At 34.3% G+C, this 22,253-nt stretch overlaps 1 protein-coding gene across 2 annotated transcripts in view; it reads left to right on the forward strand.

Annotated features, from left to right (window-relative positions):
• The window catches only part of LOC126733577 (staphylococcal nuclease domain-containing protein 1), a 74,538-nt gene extending 54,880 nt beyond the window's left edge, over positions 1–19,658 (forward strand). The window contains exons 12-16 of one of the 2 annotated variants that reach the window (XM_050436924.1): positions 118–357; positions 1,144–1,315; positions 1,554–1,744; positions 18,923–19,031; positions 19,094–19,658. In XM_050436924.1, coding sequence (XP_050292881.1) covers positions 118–357; positions 1,144–1,315; positions 1,554–1,744; positions 18,923–19,031; positions 19,094–19,095 — 714 coding nt within the window. In that variant the 3' untranslated portion in view covers positions 19,096–19,658. Of the gene's footprint in view, positions 1–117; positions 358–1,143; positions 1,316–1,553; positions 1,745–18,922; positions 19,040–19,093 lie in introns of those variants that run through there. The other variant, XM_050436923.1, reaches the window with a different exon arrangement.
• The last annotated feature ends 2,595 nt before the right edge of the window (positions 19,659–22,253 follow it).

Consider the following 22,253-nt stretch of genomic DNA (forward strand, 5'->3'; position numbering starts at 1 on the left):
TAATTATTACAATAGCCAAAAGGCAAAATCCATTAGTTTAAAGATGTTTTGCATTTGATTGTGGGCAGAACGACATTCCTACGTGATCTTTCATTTAATTATTGTTTTTTTCTTTAGCAACCCGTCGAAAGAAAAGTGAACTACGAAGAGGTAGTGGTGACCGAAGTGACGAACGAGGGCACCTTCTTCGTACAAAGGATATCCGAGGGCCCTAAGGCGGAAGCCCTATTTGCCAAGTTGAGGCAAGAGTTCGACGCTAATCCACCGCTACCCGGAGCATACAATCCTAAAAAGGGAGATATTTGCGCCGCTAAGTTCACCCTGGATGATAATTGGTACAGGGTAAAAGTAGAAAAGGTGAGATAAATAAGACGATAGTAAGATAGATAGATGTTCATTGATTGATCCATTGAAGACAGTATTACTTCATATTAAAATATAATAGGATGGGTACGACATAAAACACGCAGATTGTTTTATCTTCTATTGAAAACGGTTCTAAAGGAACTAACTATTTAAGACAAGAAAGCCAAAAAAAAAATGTCCATCGTCTGTATTTATATTAACACCATTCAAATTTAAGAGAGGCCGATGGTAATAAATTAAATAAGTAAAGTGCGGTCTCTACGGTGTCGAATTACAATTTTTGCTTCGACTTATTTGATATATTTAATACTTCAAATATCTCAATTTCTATCAATTAAAATTGTTTAGGAGATTACCCTCTACAAGAGGGAGGACTCCAACGTTAGAATGTTTTTATTGAATTTATATTGTACCTCGTGCCTTTTTCTGATTAATTATTATTTTAATATCAAAAACGAATAACTTAAAAATGAGATACATGCTATTGAAAAGTACAAAATTTCATTTGTATAAATACTTACAATTTTAATTTCTCCTTTGCTTAGTTAATTATTTTTAAGTTATTTTCGCTTTCTGTTTTAACACACCCAAAAAATCAAATTATACACATTTACTGCTACTGCAGCATCCGTAACACAACTGATTTAAAAATGAAACACAAGCAAAATGTCTTGATCCTGCATTTTGCTCCCTAAAACAGTCATCAAAGCAAAACCTGCAGTTTTTTTTTAGAAAACAATCACAAAAATGTTTATATTGTTTTTTTTTTTTGAATAGGTTGCGGGCGGTAAAGTACAAGTCCATTACATCGACTACGGAAACCGGGAAACCTTACCGACAACGAGATTAGCCAGTTTACCAGCCGCTTATTCCGCCGATAAACCGTTTGCCACCGAATATCACATGCCTTACGTTCTTTTGCCAAAAGATGAAGAATTAAAAGATATAGGTAAATATTTTAAATCCATTATTAATTTAATCAGGTATACGTGTTTCGCTGCCAAACTGGAGCTCTTTAAATTAATTTCTTGAGACCTAATTAAAATATCTTAGTCAAAGAAGTTTCCTAGAAAAAGTACAAAGAAAAAAAACTTTAGAACCGATCTTTATCTATCTTTCTCTTTAACTTCACACCTCAATACCGAAACTGTTTTCTTATGATCGCCGTTTGTCTTTTATCTATTTAGCCCTGAAATACCTGAGGGAGGACACCAACGTTGCCAAACTGTACCTCAATGTGGAATTCAGACCGGCCGGTCAACCACCGTCCGCTACGTTACACAAGGACCAATCCGGCACCACCGACATTATCAGGGGATTGATCGCGGAGGGATTGTTGATGGTCGAAACAATTAAGAGTCGAAGGACAAACAAATTGGTGAGATTTTAATGAAATTTACGGAATATATAAAAATTAATAATAAAATGTAGAACGACACTACTTTCTGAATATCCATAATGATTTAAACAGACTTATTGATTGAAAGAAGTCCATATTCTCAAAGAGACCTTGATATAAATAAATCAAATAAGAACAACACAAACTCTCGGTCTCAAAAAACAAGAAAGTTTTTTTCTTGTTAAAGTGGTGACATGTGTTTCACGTTTAAAAAATAATGCAAACAAAGCCAAATAAAATTACAAAAAGACTTTAAAGTAAAACGAAAAAGTACACCTTAAGAAGGTTAAAAACACGACCGACTAGGTGAATTATACACACACACACGCTGAAAATATAGGTAAAATATAAGTTAAAAAACCGACGTCACAAATATATAAAAAACAACAACATATAACTCGAATACAAGAAAATAACAAAAAAATAAAAAGGAACCATCGGCACAATGTAAACTAAAGAACTCCTGATTTCGAAAGCGGATCTGGCTTATCCAATGGTTTAACCAGATCTCTTTTTAAGGAATTAGAAGCGATTGCGATGTTAAATGATTTTTAAGAATTTCGCTACTCCTTGGGAAATACCGCCAAAGTAAGTTAAACATCTGAAATGTTCAATATTACGTTCCCTTTCCTCCTGATGCATAATGTGGTACGAAAGTTTGTACTTATTAAAAAACTTAAACTATAGTTTTTTGAAACTAGATAGAGGGAAGTTATTGTTGATTGCAATCGATTGTATTATATCATACTCTTTTTTTTTAAGGCTACATTGGAGAGAGGTAAATGAAATAATCTATAGAAGAAAGAGTTAAAAGCAACAAACGTGTGTTGGCCAGGAGAAAGGGAATTAATTTGGATAATATTATCGGTTGCGGATGGTTTTCTGTATACTTCAAAAGTTATTCTATTGTTGTACCTAGTCAGAAGTAAATCCAAAAACGGCAAAGTCTTACTAACTTCTTTTTCCAAAGTAAAAATTATGTTACTGTGAAGGGAATTTACAAAACTCAAAAATCCCGCTAAATCATCGTCGTTTCCTCTCCAGACTAGAAAAAGGTCATCGACATTCTTTTTGTATCTTATTATAACTTTAAAAAACTTACTAAAACCATAATTTGATTTTCTAAATGGCTCATAAATACTTCGCTTAAGAAAGGTGAAAGGCATGAGCACATAGCGAGTCCTGCTGATTGCTTAAAACATTTTCCATTAAATTTAAAAAAAGGTTTGTTCCAAAACGAGCGATAAAAGACATACGAGGATGTCTATAACTAACTTAGGGAAGTTGGTGGAATTAAGCAATTCTTCAACTAACGTTTCAAATTCTGAGGCGGGTATGCTGGGAAAGAGATTTTTTACGTCTAGGGAAATCAAAATAGCGTTATCGGGTATATTAATATTTTTTACAAAATTTACAAATTCTATTGAATTTTTGATCGAAAATTCATCTTAAAAACCTGTTATTGTCCCGAGAGTAGTGTTACGCCAAGAGGACAGTCTATAGCAGGGCGAACTGACGAAAGAAACCACTGGCCTCATAGGAATACCTACTTTATGTATTTTTGGAAACCAAAAATAGAGGAAGTTCTAGGGTTCATAGGGTATAGACTGGCTTTATTGGATTCGAAATACTCTAAAGTTATAAAACCACGTTCCAGACAGCACTTAACTTTGGTAAAAAAGCTAGGAGTGGGATCTTTACTTATTGAAACAAAATCATCGTCAGATAGAAATTCCGAAACTTTATACACATAATCAGCTTTGTTCATGACTACCAGACAAGCGTCTTTGTCTGCCTTAGTTATTATGAGATTGTGTGTTTGAATTTTAATTTTAAGGGAATTTAAATATATTTTGTTCATTTATCCCTTCTGAATTAAGAAAATTTATAATTCTGGCTATAACTATGTTTTTATTTGATATATTGCTAGATTGAATTATATTCTCAGCCTCCATTGCTAGGATTTTACCGTTCAGTGTATGTGTATAATTAACCCAGTCGGGCGGGTTTTTAATCTTCTTAAGGTATACTTTTTCGTTTTACTTTAAGGTCTTTTTGTAATTTTATTTGCTTTTGTTTGCATTATCTTTTAGGTCTGATAATCTTAGGTAGAGTTAGAGTCTGACTCTTAGGAGCGAAACACGTGTCACCACTTTAACAAATAAAAGAATTTTTTTGAGACCGAGACTTTGTGTTGTTCTCTTTTGATTTAGGCTTATTGATTACTGTGCAGATGAACCAAGCACCTGGAAGATTTTGAAATGAATAAAAATAATTATCATCGACCAGGAGTTTGTTGAAGATTTTTTATCAATGATTGCGGGTTATTTACTTGAACTCCATAAAATCCAATATATTCTAAACAACCTGAGACTTGTTAAATATAATTTTAATTAATTACTGTCCGTCAATAACTGTCATCCGTCTAAAATCAATAAAAATGACAAACCCTTATCGACTTAGGATTGATTAAATATTTATCACCAATGATCACTGTTTAATCAATTAGGTAACTCTTATCAGTTAATAATTTTCTTTAATAAAATTAATTTTTGAGACTTTATATACAGTAGTGGCCAAAATTATAGCAACAAATCTGAATTTTACTAATATTTAATAATAACTATTATATGTATGTTTTAATCGTAAAAGTATGCCACTGGTTTAGATGGCCTCTTAATATTTAAACAAAATTTCTCATTCAAATAAAAAAAAGCCTACCTGTTTTTTTGCTGACAATAAATATTTGTAATTGCAAATATTTCACCTGGTCATAATTATAGCAACATTTGAAATTTAGTGCTCTTTCAATCTGTTGAAGTGCAATATTGAAACAATTTATATTGTGATTTCTTGGTAGTTATTAACTTATTTAAATAACAGTATGAGTCGTGGTAAAACCGTGTCTGTTGAAGTGAGGCAACTAATAATTAATCAGTATAAGTCAGGCATCAAACAGTCATCAATTGCAAAAAATTTTGCTCTTCACAGATCAGTTGTATCACGTATAGTGAAAAGATACAATAACACAGGGCTGGTAGTACCCAAAAAAAATTCGGGACGTCCCCGGAAAACTTAAAAAAAAAGTGACAAAATGATTGTTCGGATTTCCAGGCAAAACCCATTTTTGTCCTCTTCAAAAATTAAAGGGCTTTTGGATGGCAGTGGGTGTTCCGATCTTAACGATGAACGATCCAACGATCCAACCGTGAACGATCCATAAGGCGGCGTCTATTTGAAAATAAGTTGTTTGGACGCAGACCAGCAAAAAAGCCTCTTCTTTCCAAGAAGAACGTGAAGGCCCGACTTGAATTTGCTCGAGAACACCAGGGCTGGACTATTGATCAGTGGCGCAGAGTTATTTTTAGCGATGAATCAAAATTCAATTTATTTAAAAGTGATGGTGCTGCATACGTTCGACGTCCTGTAGGCAAAAGATTTAATCCTCAGTACACTTCTCCTACAGTTAAGCATGGTGGTGGTTCAGTTTTAGTGTGGGGCTGTTTTTCGGGGTATGGTATGGGACCTCTTCACAGAATAGAAGGGATTATGGATCAATTTATGTACAAGGATATATTAAAGAATGTTATGTTACCCTATTCTGAAGAAAATATGCCGCTGTTATATCAATTTCAACATGACAATGATCCAAAACATTCTTCAAGGCTAGCATAAAAGAGTTTCTCCATGATAATAAAATTAATGTTGTGAAGTGGCCCTCCCAATCTCCGGATTTAAATCCAATAGAAAATCTTTGGGAAATTGTGGATAACAGGTGTAGAACCAGGAATTTCAAAAATGCTGGAGAACTTTTCGAAGCTCTTCAGGATACTTGGTTGTCAATCGATCATGATGTTATAAACAAACTTATTTTATCCATGCCAAAAAGATGCATTGCTGTTATAAGGGCTAAAGGGTACTATACTAAATACTGAAGAATATTATTGTATTGTAATCTTATTTTGACTTTGGAGAATAAATAAATTGATTTTTCTAAAATGTGTTGCTATAATTTTGTCCAACCCGTTTCCTAAAAAAAATTCCCATTTTTTATTTCTTTTATAAAGTAACAAAAAAATAAACATAAATAAAAAGCTTTGTAAAAAATACATCATAATATATACCAGTTTTTTTTCTAATCTACCACAACATATAATTTGAAGGAAAAATGTACTTGTTGCTATAATTATGGCCACTACTGTATACCTGGAATTAATTACTCACCACCAATTAATATTGGCAGTAAGTTATCTAAAAGAAATAAAATAATTAGCATGTTGTGATGTGGACATTCTATAATCAATTATATGTTCCCTTGTGATGTTCCATTAATGATAGCAAAGGAAAGATTACTTTCTGAACACCAATAAACAAATATGTATAATGACATTCATCTCTGCCTTAAAAAAATGTTTTACAAGTCTGTTTGCCGATGACACTCAGATATCAGTTTCAGGTACGATTTTTTTTAAAAATAACAAAATCTCTAAACGATGAACTTCAAATTTTATAGGAGTGGCTGTGTCAAAATAAACTTAAATAGTTTAAAAACAAAATGTATGGTAATCGGGTCTAAAACATTGTGTCAAAAATATTGTGCGTAGGGTCAAAAGATTAATACAAATAGAGAGGATATTGATTTTGTGTCTAGTATTAAGTATTTTGGTGTAATGTTAGACCCACAACTAACATTCAGTAATCATGTAGATTATATGTGTTAAAAAATTGGATTTTTCTATCGTAATTCAAAATCTCCGTGGGCCAAAATGTTAGTTGATAACACTATTGCTTTTCCCCATTTTTCTTAATTTCTTGCACAAAAGAAGATATTCATATATTACAACTACAACAAAATAGAGTTATGCGCATTTTATTAAATTTTGATAATTATACAACTATTCAAAGCATGTCTACTCATGACATGACTACTTTAGGCTGGCTAGATGTTAAGCAATGCATGGAAAAGGCAGATTATATTTTAATCTTTAAAATTGTGAACAACTTACAACCAGCCTATTTAAAGGCATATCTAATAACTAGAGAGAACTTTCATGATCATAATTTGAGTTATGATGTTAATAATCAATTTAACATCGTTGTTTTACAGTGGAATTCAATCTTATAATTCCTTGCCCGCATTGGGTGAAAAATGCAGATTCACTAAAGAGTTTTAATAAAAATCCTATGGTGTACAGTATTTAAGGAACTAATTAATTATTACAATTACATTATGTTTGGTTTCAACTAAAGAGGAATTGTTTAAGTTTATGCGAAGTCGAAATTTAGCGATAGCGCGATTTTTAATTAACAACGGCAACGTAGCGGCGTGACCGAACTGCCATGTTTTCTTCCCGATGGGAGTGCGCGGCGCTTCGAGTCGAGTCGTGTCAGTCGGTTTTAATGTTTTAATTGAAGGGGTTAGCTTAGCTCGTAATTTTGTTTTGTTTGGGTTATTTTCTTTCTTATGACGTAGCACGTGTAAATTCCAAAGTTGTATTTTTATTTTGTTTTGGAGCTAATGCTGGCTGTCAGTAAAGTCTTTTATAGAACAAAACAGTCTTTAATTCAAAAAGGGAAACGGAACCAGCTATCGAGACAACATCAAAATTGATGAACTAACATCGGCATCAAACATTTTGGTCCAATCGAGCGGATTGGTTAGAATAGGTATTCTAGCCTAGGAAGGATCAAGAAGGGTTCTGTTCTTGGGGGCAAGACCGGCTCAGTTTTTAAGGTTGTTTTTGAAACATAAAGGAAACAGGAAGGCAGCACAAGACTAGGTGCAAACGAAAACTAATTCATTGTGAAAAGTGCAAGTATTTGACGTTTGAGGTAGGTGCTATACATAAGAGGTGAGTGCCAATAAAAGCAAATTTTGTAAAATAAATTTTGTGGTCGTGTTTGTGTATTTTCCACAAATTTGTAAAAGGTTTTACTTGGGTTTCATTTTGCATACAAACTTAGTAGCACACTTACAAAGGTTTTGCATAGAATTTGACAAGGTTATATTAGGTTGTAATAAAAAGGGCATTTGTTTACACAGATTCTTATGCAAATTGCAGCAAACGATTTTACGGGCATTTTAAAAGGTTTTTGTATATTTTTACAAGGTTTAAGTAAAAGATATTTAGGCAAAGGTTTATGTAATATTCTGCAGATGGTTAGGTTGTATTTTTCACTTGCATAACATCTAACACGGTTTAGGTTATTAATATTTCACAGATGCTTGTGCAAAGTTTTGCAGAAAACATACATGTATTTTGGTAGTGTTATATGATAAGGTTTTAGGTTAATAAGGTCTTTTACTATCTATGCAAAAACTTTGAAAGGGTTATATTTTTAAATAATTTACATAAATAATAAATATCACACAAAATGGCATCTGAAGGGGATGAAGGTAGCTCGTATCAAGTGCGAGAGGATTCAGATGAAGAATTTAAAGTTTTAATACGAAAAAGGGGAAATCTTAAACGTAATTTTACATTGCAAAATAATTTTTTAAGGGGTTACGATAGTTCTAAGATTTCTGAGGTACCCATGCGCTTGACAAAGATAAACGAGTGGTTTAATGAATTCGAAGTTATACAGTGTCAAATAGAAGAAATAGACGATTCCGATGATCAGTTAGATGAGCGAGAGGCATTCTGTAACTCATTTTTTAAAATAGTTGGGCAATTAAATAATATTTTAAATCCAATAAGGTCGCCAAGTCTAGATGGGGGGCTGCAGAATGACGTTGTACGCATGCCGCCCAACACAGGTACAGCTTCAAAGCCAGAGGTAAAACTTCCAGCAATGGAAATTCCGCATTTTTATGGGTCATATAAACAGTGGTCAGAGTTTCATGACACTTTCAAAACGCTTGTGGATTCCAATCCAAATTTGTCAGATATACAGAAATTCTACTACTTAAAGGGGGCTCTTAGGGGAAGTGCGGCTGAGGTGGTACATTCTTTGGAGGTTTCTGCTTTGAACTACTCGGAGGCATGGAAATTATTAAAGGATAGGTTTGAAAATAAAAAACTAATAGCCTTGAGTCACATAGAGTCAATGTTTAATTTTCCTAACATGGTTAAAGAAAATTATAGGGAGTTGAGAAAACTGGTTGATGAGGTCAGAAAGGATTTGAGGGCTTTAAAATCATTAGGGTTAAAGGTTGAGCACTGGGACACGTTACTGATTTATATTTTTGAGGTTAAACTTGACAATGTGACAAGAAAAGAATGGCAAAAACAAGGGTCGGTTGATACTTTTTCTACTATGGAGGAATTTTTACAATTTTTGTCGAATAAATGTGCGATTTTAGAAACGACAAATCGTAGCAACATCTCAGGGGGTGAACAAGGAAGTAAAAATGTCAAACCTTTTAAACGTAACTCTAATTTACAATTAAACTCTTATGGGGCATTTAATAAAGGGACTCAACCACGGGCTTTGTGTTTAAAATGCAAATCGTCAGAACATTATTTGCAAGGTTGTACATCTTTTCTTAATTTGGATTTGCAAGGTAAAAGGGATTTTATAAACAAGGTTAATTTATGTTGGAATTGTCTTAGACAGGGGCATAGAGTACATGCATGCACGTCACAGGGTTGTCGTCGTTGTGGTGGGAAACATCACTCTTTGCTTCACACTGATCCATCACGTGAGAGGAATGAGTGGCAAGGTCAAGGGGAGGAGAATAGCACTAGGGTTACTGGGGTCACTACAAGTGACAATGAGGTTTTTAACGGGCACAGCAGCGCATCTACTAGTTTACAAACTCAAGGTGAAGAAGTCTCAGACGTTTTGCTGTCAACAGCCATCATCAGGGTTCAAGATGATAAGGGAGGTCTGCATGAATGTAGGGCGTTACTGGATTCAGGATCTCAGTCTTGCTTTATGACAAAGGAATTGGGAGATAAGTTGGGGCTTCTGAAACGGAAAATTAACATTTCAATTTTAGGTATAGGTCCAGGGGTCACCAACATTACACACTCGGTTAAGGCTACAATAATTTCCAAAGTTTCAGATTATAAACACGAGAACTCATTTTTGCTTATTGATAAAATTTGCAATAGTATTCCATCTAGGAATATTGATGTAAGTAAGTTGAAATTACCAGAAGGGTTAATCTTGGCTGATGTTTCTTTTGCAAGGTCAAACAAGGTGGATATTTTATTAGGATCTTCTATTTTTTGGGACATCTTACAAAGTGAAAGAATTTCTCTAGGAAGAAATATGCCTGTAATTCAAGCTACAAGATTAGGGTATGTCATTGCAGGGCCCTTCGGTTTTCAAAATAGTGCAAACACACATTCTAGTTGCAATTTGAGTTCTACTTTATCGGTCCAGGATCAGCTGGAGAAATTCTGGGCTTTAGAGGAAGTTGGAAAGGAAAGGTGGTTAACCAGAGAGGAGGAGGCCTGCGAAAGATTTTTTATGGAATCAACAACTAGACAAGAGGATGGGAGATTTGTTGTGAGGTTGCCAGTTCGTGAGGGCTCCGCGAAATTGGGCGATTCGTTTCATGCGGCTTTAAAAAGATTCAATTCGTTAGAAAGGAAATTTGAAAGGGATAGTCATTTGAAGGAGTTATATTCTGATTTTATTAGGGAATATATCAATTTAGGGCATATGTCCAAGATAGACCTGGAAGATGTCGATAATTCACCAGGTTTTGAAACCTATTACTTACCTCATCATGCAGTGGTAAAGGAAAGCTCTTTAACCACTAAGCTTAGGGTCGTCTTCGATGCCAGCGCTCCTAGTAGCAATGGCGTATCGCTTAACAACAAGCTGATGGTGGGACCAAGGTTGCAGGAAGACATTTTTTCCATACTATTGCGTTTCAGGTTGCACAATGTGGTTATTACGGGGGATATTGAAAAGATGTTTCGGCAAGTGTGGGTTGCAAACGAGGATAGGGATATGCAGCGCATTTTATGGCGATTTGATAAAGAGGGTCCTATAGAACATTACAGATTAAATACTATTACATATGGAATGGCTTGCTCTTCGTATTTGGCAGTCAAATGTTTACAGCAGTTGGCAAATTCTAATTCAGCATGCAGTTCCAAGGTCAGCAAGGTCATCATGCAAGACTTTTACATGGATGATTTGGAAAGTGGTGGTAGGGATATCGAAGAAGCAGCATGTTTAAAGGCTGAAATTGGACGTTTACTTTCTGAGGGTGGGTTTGTTTTAAGGAAATGGAGTTCAAACAAATCTGAGGTTATTTCAAATGGTCAAGAAAATCAAAATGTCGATCATTATATTGCTCAAAATGATGGCGCGTCAAAGACATTAGGAATTTATTGGAATAATCAGTCTGATACTTTACACTATGACAGTCTAGGAAATGATGTAAAATTTAAGGGTGAGGTGGTAACAAAACGCATGATTTTATCTTTAATTTCCCAATTATTCGATCCTTTAGGTTTGATGTCACCTTTGATTATTAGGTCGAAATTAATACTGCAAGCCTTATGGAGAGAAAAATTAGGATGGGATGAGGAGGTGCCGCAACCAATTTTACAGGGTTGGCTGGGATTGAGCAAAGAATTGGGGAGATTAAAGGCATTTCAAATTAAACGACATGTCTCTTGTGAGGAGGCAAAGTCCATACAGATTCACGGTTTTTGCGATGCGTCTCAACGGGCGTATGGGGCCTGTGTATTTGTAAGATCGGTTGATAAAAATGGAAGATACTGTGTACGCCTTCTGTGTTCCAAATCGAGGGTCGCTCCTCTAAAGGTTGTTTCGCTTCCGAGGCTAGAGCTTTGCGGAGCTCTTCTATTGGCAAAATTAATAACTTCAGTTTTACAGTCCACTGAAATCAAACCTTCAGAAGTCAGGTTATGGAGCGACTCTTCAATTGTACTTTGTTGGTTGGCAGGGGAACCTTCAAATTGGACAACGTTTGTTGCTAACAGGACGGCGGAAATTCAAGGTATTACAAAGGGGTTTGGCTGGTTTCATGTTGCGTCAGAAAGCAATCCAGCTGACCTAATATCCAGGGGCGTAGATTGTGACAATTTATTGGAAAATCGACTTTGGTGGCAAGGGCCTCATTGGTTATCAGCTGAAGAGGTTACATGGCCTACTTCAGGAAGGTTCAATATTTCAGAGATTCCGGAGCAGAGAGCTGTTCGACAAACTTTTGTGGTCGAAGAAGACAGTTGTAGTCCAAAATTTTGTTTTGACAGATTTTCTAATTTCTTTCGGTTACAGAGAGCTGTAGCATTTCTTTTACGATTTGTGCGTAATTGTAGAAGATCTAAAGGTTTACGGGATACTGGGCCTCTAACAGTTTTGGAGTTATTAGAAGCATGGGTCTACATAATCAGGTGTATTCAATTGCAGGATTTCAAGGCCGAGATAAATGATATTAGGCAGGGTAGCTTTGTTTCAAAATCAAGTAGGCTAGTGTCATTGAATCCATTTATAGACGATAAGGGGCTGCTAAGGGTGGGAGGCAGGTTGGCAAATTCCAATTTAGAATTTAATCAACGGTTTCCAGTAATTATTTCAAATAAAAATAGGGTTACTAAGTTAATCATATTACATGAGCATTACAAACAACTACATGCAGGGCCTCAAGCATTATTGGGGTACATACGAGTTAAATATTGGCCAATATCTGGGCGTCGTACAGTACGCGACGTACTAAGGGGTTGTATAACTTGTTATAAGGTAAAGCCAAGAGGGTTTCAACAACTCATGGGTAATCTGCCAAGGGCCAGGGTAACGCCTTCTCGACCTTTCACAAATTGCGGGGTAGATTACGCTGGGCCATTCACTACTAAGGTTAACAAAATCAGGGGCTGTGTTGAAACAAAGACATACCTTTGTGTGTTTGTATGTTTTGCCACGAAAGCTGCTCATCTAGAGTTGGTGACAGATTTAAGCACACACGCTTTTTTAAATTGTTTTAAAAGATTCATCGCTCGAAGGGGGTTATGCAAGAATGTGTTTTCAGATAACGCGACTAATTTTACAGGGGCCAATAATGAGTTACAGGATCTTTTCAAATTTTTACAGAATAAAGAAAACCAGAGTGTTTTTTCAAATTTCTTTTCGAAATCTTCCATAAGGTGGCATTTTATTCCGCCACGCTCACCTCACTTTGGCGGGCTGTGGGAATCTGCAGTGAAGGCGGCAAAATTTCATTTGAAAAGGGTAGTTGGGGTACAGAGGCTGACCTTCGAAGAGCTCTACACAATTGTAACCCAAGTAGAATCTTGCCTTAATTCACGGCCTCTTACGCCATTGTCAGAAATGCCAGACGATCTAGATGTTCTCACGCCTGGGCATTTTTTAATTGGCACGTCCCTAAGCGCCTTACCTCAGGAAGATCTGGAAGATGTAAGTTCCAATAGGTTGCATCGATATCAGTTACTAACGCAGCTCGTGCAAGGGTTTTAGAAAAGGTGGTCACAGGAGTACCTTGGTCAGCTTCAACAACGAACCAAATGGACTACTAATGGGGACTCGATTTCGGTTGGTGATATGGTGTTAGTGAAGGAAGAGAACCTTCCACCAATGAGGTGGCAATTAGCGCGAGTGATGGAACTTCATCTAGGGTCGGACAATAGGTGTCGAGTAGTGACTATAAAAACATCGAACGGATTTTGTAAAAGAGCCGCCTCGAGGCTTTGTATTTTACCATTTGAAAGGGATGTTAAGGTGTAGATTAAGGAATTTTTGTTAAGTAAATATTATGTTACTAGGATCTAAGTATTTTAGGTATATATTGTTTAGGTTAATTGAAAGACAGGCTTTCAAGGGGGGCGGGATGTTTGGTTTCAACTAAAGAGGAATTGTTTAAGTTTATGCGAAGTCGAAATTTAGCGATAGCGCGATTTTTAATTAACAACGGCAACGTAGCGGCGTGACCGAACTGCCATGTTTTCTTCCCGATGGGAGTGCGCGGCGCTTCGAGTCGAGTCGTGTCAGTTTTAGTCGGTTTTAATGTTTTAATTGAAGGGGTTAGCTTAGCTCGTAATTTTGTTTTGTTTGGGTTATTTTCTTTCTTATGACGTAGCACGTGTAAATTCCAAAGTTGTATTTTTATTTTGTTTTGGAGCTAATGCTGGCTGTCAGTAAAGTCTTTTATAGAACAAAACAGTCTTTAATTCAAAAAGGGAAACGGAACCAGCTATCGAGACAACATCAAAATTGATGAACTAACATCGGCATCAAACACATTAAGTATAGGTATTATTATTAAGTAATAGCTTTAAGCTAGCCAAGTGCTAAATAAACGTTTTTTTTATATTATTTATTATTATATATTTATTTACATAATAAACTTAAAGAGATCCTGGAGGTAACAGAATGCCTGGAAGAGTATATTTATCTTCCAGGCACTAGAAAGTAATCTTCGCTTTGCCATAATTAATTATAGAACGATAAAGGTTTGTCCACATTATAACATACTCATTATATCATATCGGTAATAGAAATATTTAGATTTGCTATATGATTTAATTTTTTTTTTGTCTTAATATCAAATATTCGGTTAAATTATTTTGTAACAGTCGTCTATAGTACAGACTGAGATTATCATTTGCAATACGATCAAGAATGACAGAGTTTTTTCAACTATGTTGTTACATACAAAACAACACTATGTTGTCAGCAAAAGTAAAATATCGACTTTAAATCTGTAGGGTTAACCTAATACAGACTCTTATTGTAAAAAATTGAACTAGTCTCATCTATTGTAATAAATCTCATCAATTATAATTACGTTATGGCGAAAATCGTTATGTTAATATTAAGTTGTAATCTTTGATCGATTCTCTTGAGTGATATTCGGGGTAGATTTTTATGAGAAAAAGTACGTAAGAGTATTTAAAAAAAATTATTCTAACTAAAATATCGACTAAATAAATCTAGTCCGCTAGTATTTAAAAATTGATTCAATGGACGTAATGAGGAGAGGCCATAATAAAATAACTGGTAGCATCCAAATAAATATTTTATCCTCCAGTCTTGCTATTCTTAGAATGTCGAGTTCACCTAAGCCTTAAAATCAGTGTGTATCGCGGTTTACCCTATTCACGTACCATATCCAACTAAGCCATAATTGCTATTTATGCACCTACTGGTTTAAGACACATATTACGGTTTACGCTCATAATTGTAGTTAAAATATTTGAATATTAATGTAGCGATTATAATAATAAGTTTTATTTGTCTAATTTTTTTGTTGTTATTCCGACTTGCTTTAAGTGCAAATAACATTTGGATTTTATTTAAAACAAAATACTTGATTTTTATTAAATTTTCAGATTATTAAGTAACAAGACTTTAGCATCACACTTTTTTTTTGCCATTGTTTCGATTTTCTACAATTTTGGTATTTAGGCTCCATATGTAGGACAAAATAATTTTTTATTATTAAACTGAGTGTTAAAATCAGGTTACGATCCCACTGTATTTGCTATTGAGCCCATTTGCTTCATGTTTAATATTTTGGTTATATTTAAAACAAAACAATTATTTCTTACTAAATTTTATTCCTTATCTGATACAGTATGTCCAAAAACAATTGAATTCCTTGAAGAATAAAACTACTCTTTCAGGCATTCCTCTCTGTATGGCTTTTCCTGAAGGAAGAACCGAACAGTGAGGGAGGAGCATATAAATAGGATTCCTGGAAGATTTAGAAAACATTAAGACCTCCTGGGGGAAACAGCATGCCTGGAAGAGTAGATCTATTCTTCCAGGCACTCTATTATTCAGGAATAGATTTACTATATCTGGACTAGAAGTTAGAGTAGATCTGTTCTTTTGATACAGTTACAGTAGATCAGTATTTCTGCATACTAGAATGCATGGAAGAATAGATCTACTCTTCCAGGCATTCCCACAAGAACCGAGCAGTGAGAGAAGAGCAAATATACAAAAAGGTTCCTGGAGGGACTCAGAAAACATTAAGAAAAGTATGTCTGGAGGTATTCTTTAGAATCCTTAAGAGTGTTCTTAGAAGGAGGAGAATGCCTGGAAGAGTAGATCTATTTTTCTGATCTATTCATGAAGTAGAATGCCTGGATGAATAGATGTACTCTTTCAGGCATTCCTATATGTTTGACACTTCCTGAAGGAAGAATTGAGCAGTGAGTGAAGAAAATAGAAAATCTAGAACAATCGGGAAATCATTTAGACCTCCTAGGAGGAACAGAATGCCTGGAAGAATAGATCTATTCTCCCAGGCATTCCTTTCTGTTTTCTTGAGGAGAAATTGAGCAATGATACGAGCAAATAATTAAAAGAATCTCTGGAAGATTCAGAAGACATTAAGAGCTGCTGGGGGGAACAGAATGCCTAGAAGAAGAGATGTTTTCTTTATAATCCTTTAAAAGTGTTGTTAAAAAACCAAATGCCTGGGAGAGAAGATCGATTCGTAAACAGTAGAATTCCTAAAGGAAGAACTGAGAGGTGAGTAAAAAGAAAACGTGTTGAAGAATCAGAAAGTCATTAAGGACTCCTAGGAGAAACAAAATGCCTAGAAGAAGAGATATATTCTTCAGAATCCTTTATGAGTCTTCTTAGGAAGAGTAGATTTGTAAACAATAGAATGCCTGGAAGAACAGATATATTCTTTAGAATTCAGGAAAAGTCAAGCAAATAGGAGTGCGTGGAAGAGTAGATCTATTCTTCGAGGTATTAAGAACAGATCTAATTGCTCTTCCTAAGAAGAATATTAAAGAATTCTAAAGAATGTATCTGTTCTTTGTAAACAATAGAATGCCTGGAAGAACAGATATATTCTTTAGAATTCTTTTATGTTCTTCTTAGGAAGAGCAAATAGATCTGTTCTTAATACCTGGAAGAATAGATCTACTCTTCCACGCACTTCTATTTGCTTGACTTTTTCTAAATGAAGAACCGAGAGAGGGGAGGGAAGCAGGAATAACGAAAAGTAAGGATGGTACCCGTCGACACGTATTTTTGCTTTTTGACTTCTTCAGGTTAGGGCAACCAGAAAGCCAAAAAACAAAAGAAAGAGTAAAAACAGGACAAGAACAGGAGCGAACAATCGATTTGTGTAATTTAGCTTTACGTGTTCGCGATCCCTTATCTTTTTTTCTTGTTTTTTTTTTTGGTTTCCTGGTTGACCTGCCCTGAAGAAGCCAAAAAGCAGAAACACGTATTGGCAGGTGTGCCAACTTTACTTTGTTTACTTCCCGTCTTACGGAGTATCCAAATAAACTTATCTTTTTACCATCTAACTTTTCGTAATTACTTTCTTATTGTAAAAGTAGATCTATTCTTCTCATACATATTCATATACAGTAAATCTATTAGTGAATCGTAAGGCGCTTGGAAGAATAGATCTACTCTTCCAGGCATTCCTATAGAGCATTGAAAGAAGATCAAATTTATTCTTTGGAGACTTATAAATTATGTGGATTCTTCTACGGATATATATCCGAAAACAGTAGATCTATCCGTTTTAAAGTGAAAAACATCCTAAAAACAGTTGAATGTCTAGAAGAAAAAATCTACTCTTTCAGGCATCCCTATCTAATAGAGGAGTCAGAGAACAGCAAATATACAAAAGGCTTTCTGGGTAAAAAGAATGCCTGTAAGAAGAGTTATATTCTTTGAGAGACTTCTTAGGAAGACCAGAAAGCCTGGAAGAGTAAATCTATTCTTCTGATACGTATCCAGGAATAATCAACAATGTTAAACCTTAAGGTCAATCAATTCTAGCTCCTAGTTGAGCAACAACATTAGGTTTAAAATGTTCAAAATTAAAAGGTAGTTTTATTTGATACATTATATACATACCGGGTGGCGCATCGAAAACGAAACAGAGCCAATTACGGGCAGTCCATTAACGTTTTGAAAAAACGCTCGGACCCGTCGATTTTATTTTCGAGGGGGACACTTAATAATTACAAAATCACTTTCCCACCTACAACCCCCTAAGCGGGGGTGGCACTACCCCTAAAATCTTAAATGGGAAGGGGGGTCGAGTGATACCTCATTGAAAAGGTCTTTTAATTCTCTTTACAAGCGTACTTGGTTTGACGCAATGTAAGTAAGTACTTTTTAAAATTTTCGTATTTAAACCTTAAAAGGTAATTTTCAATATTTTTACTTTATCATAGACTACTAAAGGTACTTTTAAGAAAAACAATGCCAGGAAGTAGGACAAAACCATCAAATATTACGAAATTATGAGATACATTTGAGCCTGAATTTAACAAATATTGGCTGTGCAAAAGTAATCTAAGGTCACGAAAACTACTGAGCTATGGTACTAGTAATTTACGTTGAACTTTTTAAATATAAATGGGGTTTTGTTACACTTGCTCCTAAAATTTATAGATTGAAGATAGATTTATAGATAGATAATCAAATGTACGGCATTTGGCTGTACTGTATAGCTCTGTAAAAGTCTGTCTAATTGATGATCTTGCTCAGGGAATAATTGTCATTTTCTGAATTTAATAGACATTGATTAAATCAAAAAATTACATTTTGAAAAGTGAAGTTAAGGACTTTTTTCACAATTATCAAGTTCCTGAAGCTTTTTTCTGAAATTTTCGTTTTACTGAAAAAGGAAATATATATGTAATATGCACGTGGATATTCACTAAGTAGCCAAGAAAATATTTAAGTTATAAACATTTTGATTTATTTAATTTTTATTGATTTTATAATTTTTTAGATACTAAATTCTATACTCTAAAAAAAATTGAAATGTATCTATTCAAATCTGAAAGTACAAAAATTAATGCGAATTTTGCATGTTGCCATTGTTCGAAAACTGAATCATGTTAATAATTTTATATTGTATACATTTTTTTTTCTTTAAAAGGTTTTATAGCTTAACTTATTGATTAACCTCAAGTTAATATTAGTACCAAATACTTTCAAGATCTGTTTTAGAAAGCACTGGTAATACTTACTCTTTTTTAATATTCTAACAATAAACTTTCTTTAACACGTTGACCTAAAGGGCTTTTTCGCAACTTTTGCTCTCAGAAAATCTAGGGATGAACATCTTACCTTTAATTAAAACTTGAAGGGCATAACAACTCATTTATGAACTGAGAGAGAGACTGTGCATGTGTTTTATTTACTTCAATTTTTTACATGTTACAACAATAACGTGATATTTTGACTTTCTAAATTCCATATTTGTTTCACTTTCAGTTGGAAGATTATAGAGCGGCCCAAGACGAAGCGAAAAAGGGTCATTTGAACATGTGGGAGTACGGAGACATTACCGAGGATGACGCCAAGGAGTTCGGTCTTGGAAAGTGTAAGTAATATCACCACTTTCACTCCATATTAGTTAATTAATGTATCATTTATTTCCAATAGAATTATCCATCGTTTTGGGACCAGTATATTAACGAAGCAGCAGAGCTACCTGTTTGTTTAGAACCTATAAGACTTATTTTTAATTTTTAATATTGTGTTTTTTTGTTTTTCTGGGAAAAATTATGCCTGATATAGTGAAATGTCACGAATATTGTTTCACGGTGCAATCCTTTATAAATAAATTAAAATATATTTAACGCACCCAATTTTTATTATTTTTATTAATTAATTAATTGACTTCCATATTTAATTCATCGCATCTACATATTGTATTTATGTAATTCACGTTATATTGTATATTTTGAGATTTATATAATTTTTTTTTCTTTATTTATTCCGATTGTTATATACACAAGTCCGAGGAAATTATTTTATATTAAGATAGTGCGATTCAAGGTGTATACATTAAATTTTTTATATTATACAAGGTTGTGGAGGGATACGAAGTTAGACAAGGAACCTTTAAAAAGCATGTGATTTTTTTGAGGTGTTTTGTATGTGTTTGTAATCAAATTGTGGTAGGGAGAGGCTCTGTTTATAAACAAATAAAGCTGTTTATTAAATATTGAGTTGTTTTTTTAAACTTTTGTGGAGTTGAGTTTATAGGGAAAATTTGGTTGACAAAGTATAGTGAATTTGGGCAGATTGTTCCTGGACACAATGAATCATGAGCATTTAATGCACAAATGTCATGCATGTAACTATTAAATTTGGAATCTACAATTTCCAACAAGCAAAACAATATGAAAGATAAGCACATACGGCGGATTTTCTAAATGTTATAAAGAAATCAATTCATACATTATCCAAGAAATAACCTCTGAGCAACAAGTTCATCAAATAGAGCAAAACGATAGTAAAACATCTGTGATAGTGTAACTCTACAAAACAAGAAATTGCCCTACACAAAAATTCATTTATGTACAAAGGTCAAGTCCAAGTTAACAAAACAGGAACTGTGGTAACAACTGGCAGCCAAATGGCAAAGGTTCTTCTCATCCAGCAACTGTATTTGTCATTTTTGCTTGAAACTAGGACATTTTGTAAGTGTGTCTTCAGAAGCTGAGAACACAACAGGGGCAAAGAGTAACCACAAGCTAAGACTCAAACAGAAATAACAAGAAACCAGGAACACCAAACAAGGTTAAGTCAAAGGTACTATTGATAGCAATAAACGAATTGAACTTAAATGTTTGGAAGAATGATAAGATTTCTGCAAGCAGTTGAGTGGGAGTCTGGTGCTCTATGGATACTGTGTGACTAGGGATGGCAATTTTTAGAAAAACATCGACATCGATAAATATCGAGATGCTAATATCGATGTATTCGATATATCGGTAAAGATATATTAATATTTGAAAAAGCGGAAAATATCGATATATTTATATATATTTGTAAATACATATATAAATATTGTTTTTTTTTTTCGTCTTTTGTATTGTATTAAATTTTTCTTCATAAGAGATAATTGTATATTAAATGTAATAATAAATACAGGGTTAATACTTCTGTTTTTTATTTTATTTTTAAAGACTTTGCAAATGTACATAGGCATTAAACTAACAAATAACAAATTAAACTTAATGTAAAAAATCTTACTATAAAAAAACATCAAAAGGGTCATCACAAGGGTATGCAAAAAATATTAATACACGCATCAATTAGGCCCAATAATATTCTGGCAAAGAGCCTAAAAATATTAATCGAGACAATGTATCACCTAGTAGCCTATTTCTTTGTTGGGTGACGGTCAAACCAGCCTTTGAAATAAGCCGCTCAGAAGGCACAGATGTCCCCACAGGGGATAGGTATTTGCGGGCATATAAATTACTATAATATATATAAATTAGGAAACATATTTTTCATATTTTCCCAGGTTACCAAAGGATCTTCTTTTAAGTTGGCAACCGGATTGCTTAAATATAGAGACAGCTCTGAGCATTCCTTTTTAATTATTTTCTTTTTTTTGTTTTTCTTGTTCGCTAACTCGTTATGGATCCCCCATATATCCATTCCTTCTAAATTTTCATCACTGATTTGGTTATCATCAACATCTTCTAACAGAAGGGAGTTTTGTTTTCTAATTTGGTCTTCGATTACTCGGGACAAATGCATAGTTGTCTGCCTAATGCTGGAAGATCAGAGTGGTGAATAGATTTAAACCCAGGATCTAAGATCATACTCAAGGACAATAAGTGAGAATTTTCAATTTTTCCGAAGCGTTTTTCTATTTCTGTATCTAATGCAGTTTTTAATTTCTTTGCTTTGTCATTACAAATGACTGTTTTATGAAAACTCTTCTTGAGGCAATTTACCATAGGAATTACTTTGCTTAAAGTTATATATGTTTGACCAGAGGCTTCTACTGTTAACTTCTCAAATACTTGCAAAATATTTCTAACCTCCTTCAGGCTTTCGACTTCAAGGGCGGATAGCATAGAAGGGGCGGCTGGTTTATTCAATAAAATCTCGTTAACCAAAGGCAGTAGTTCTAAAAACCTATTGAACATATAGAATGTGCTATTTCATCTTGTTTTCACGTCGAGAATAAGCTTATGCATTTCGCCAGGTTTTTTGCCCCTTTCTTTCTGTGTTTGACGTAGCTTATCACTTGCTTTGGTACTGCGCTTAAAAACGAACACTATACTTCGAACTTTTGATATAACTTCTTCGAGCCCGCATGATTTAATGCTGCTTGCCATCGCTAAATTTAACGTATGAGCGAAACAGCTTATGTGTTTGTTGCTACCAAATATAAGCTGTACTGCTTTAAGCATTTTGGCATCATTATCTGTGACGATGGCCACAACTTTTTCCTGATCAATGTGTCAATTCGCCATGAGATCAATTAAGACAGTAGAAATGTATTGCGAAGTATGAGCTTCGTACAGTTCCAGCGTCTCTACTGCAACTGATAATAGTTTGGTGCCGTTTAGAAGTGTACTGTCACCCCAAGAAAACTTCTCATGGACATTGTTTCCATCTATATGTCCGATGTTAGAGTAATGTCAGTTGCGTCTTCTAACTCCTTCTTAAACACAACAGCCAACATATAAAATTTTTCAAAAATCTTTTTTGTTTATAGTTTTCCTTGTTGGAACTTTATATAATGGGGAAATTTCCTTAATAAGGTTTCTAAATTCATCTGAGTCAACCGTAG

Source organism: Anthonomus grandis, chromosome 2 (genome assembly GCF_022605725.1).
Source record: "Anthonomus grandis grandis chromosome 2, icAntGran1.3, whole genome shotgun sequence".
NCBI classification, from domain to species: domain Eukaryota; kingdom Metazoa; phylum Arthropoda; class Insecta; order Coleoptera; family Curculionidae; genus Anthonomus; species Anthonomus grandis.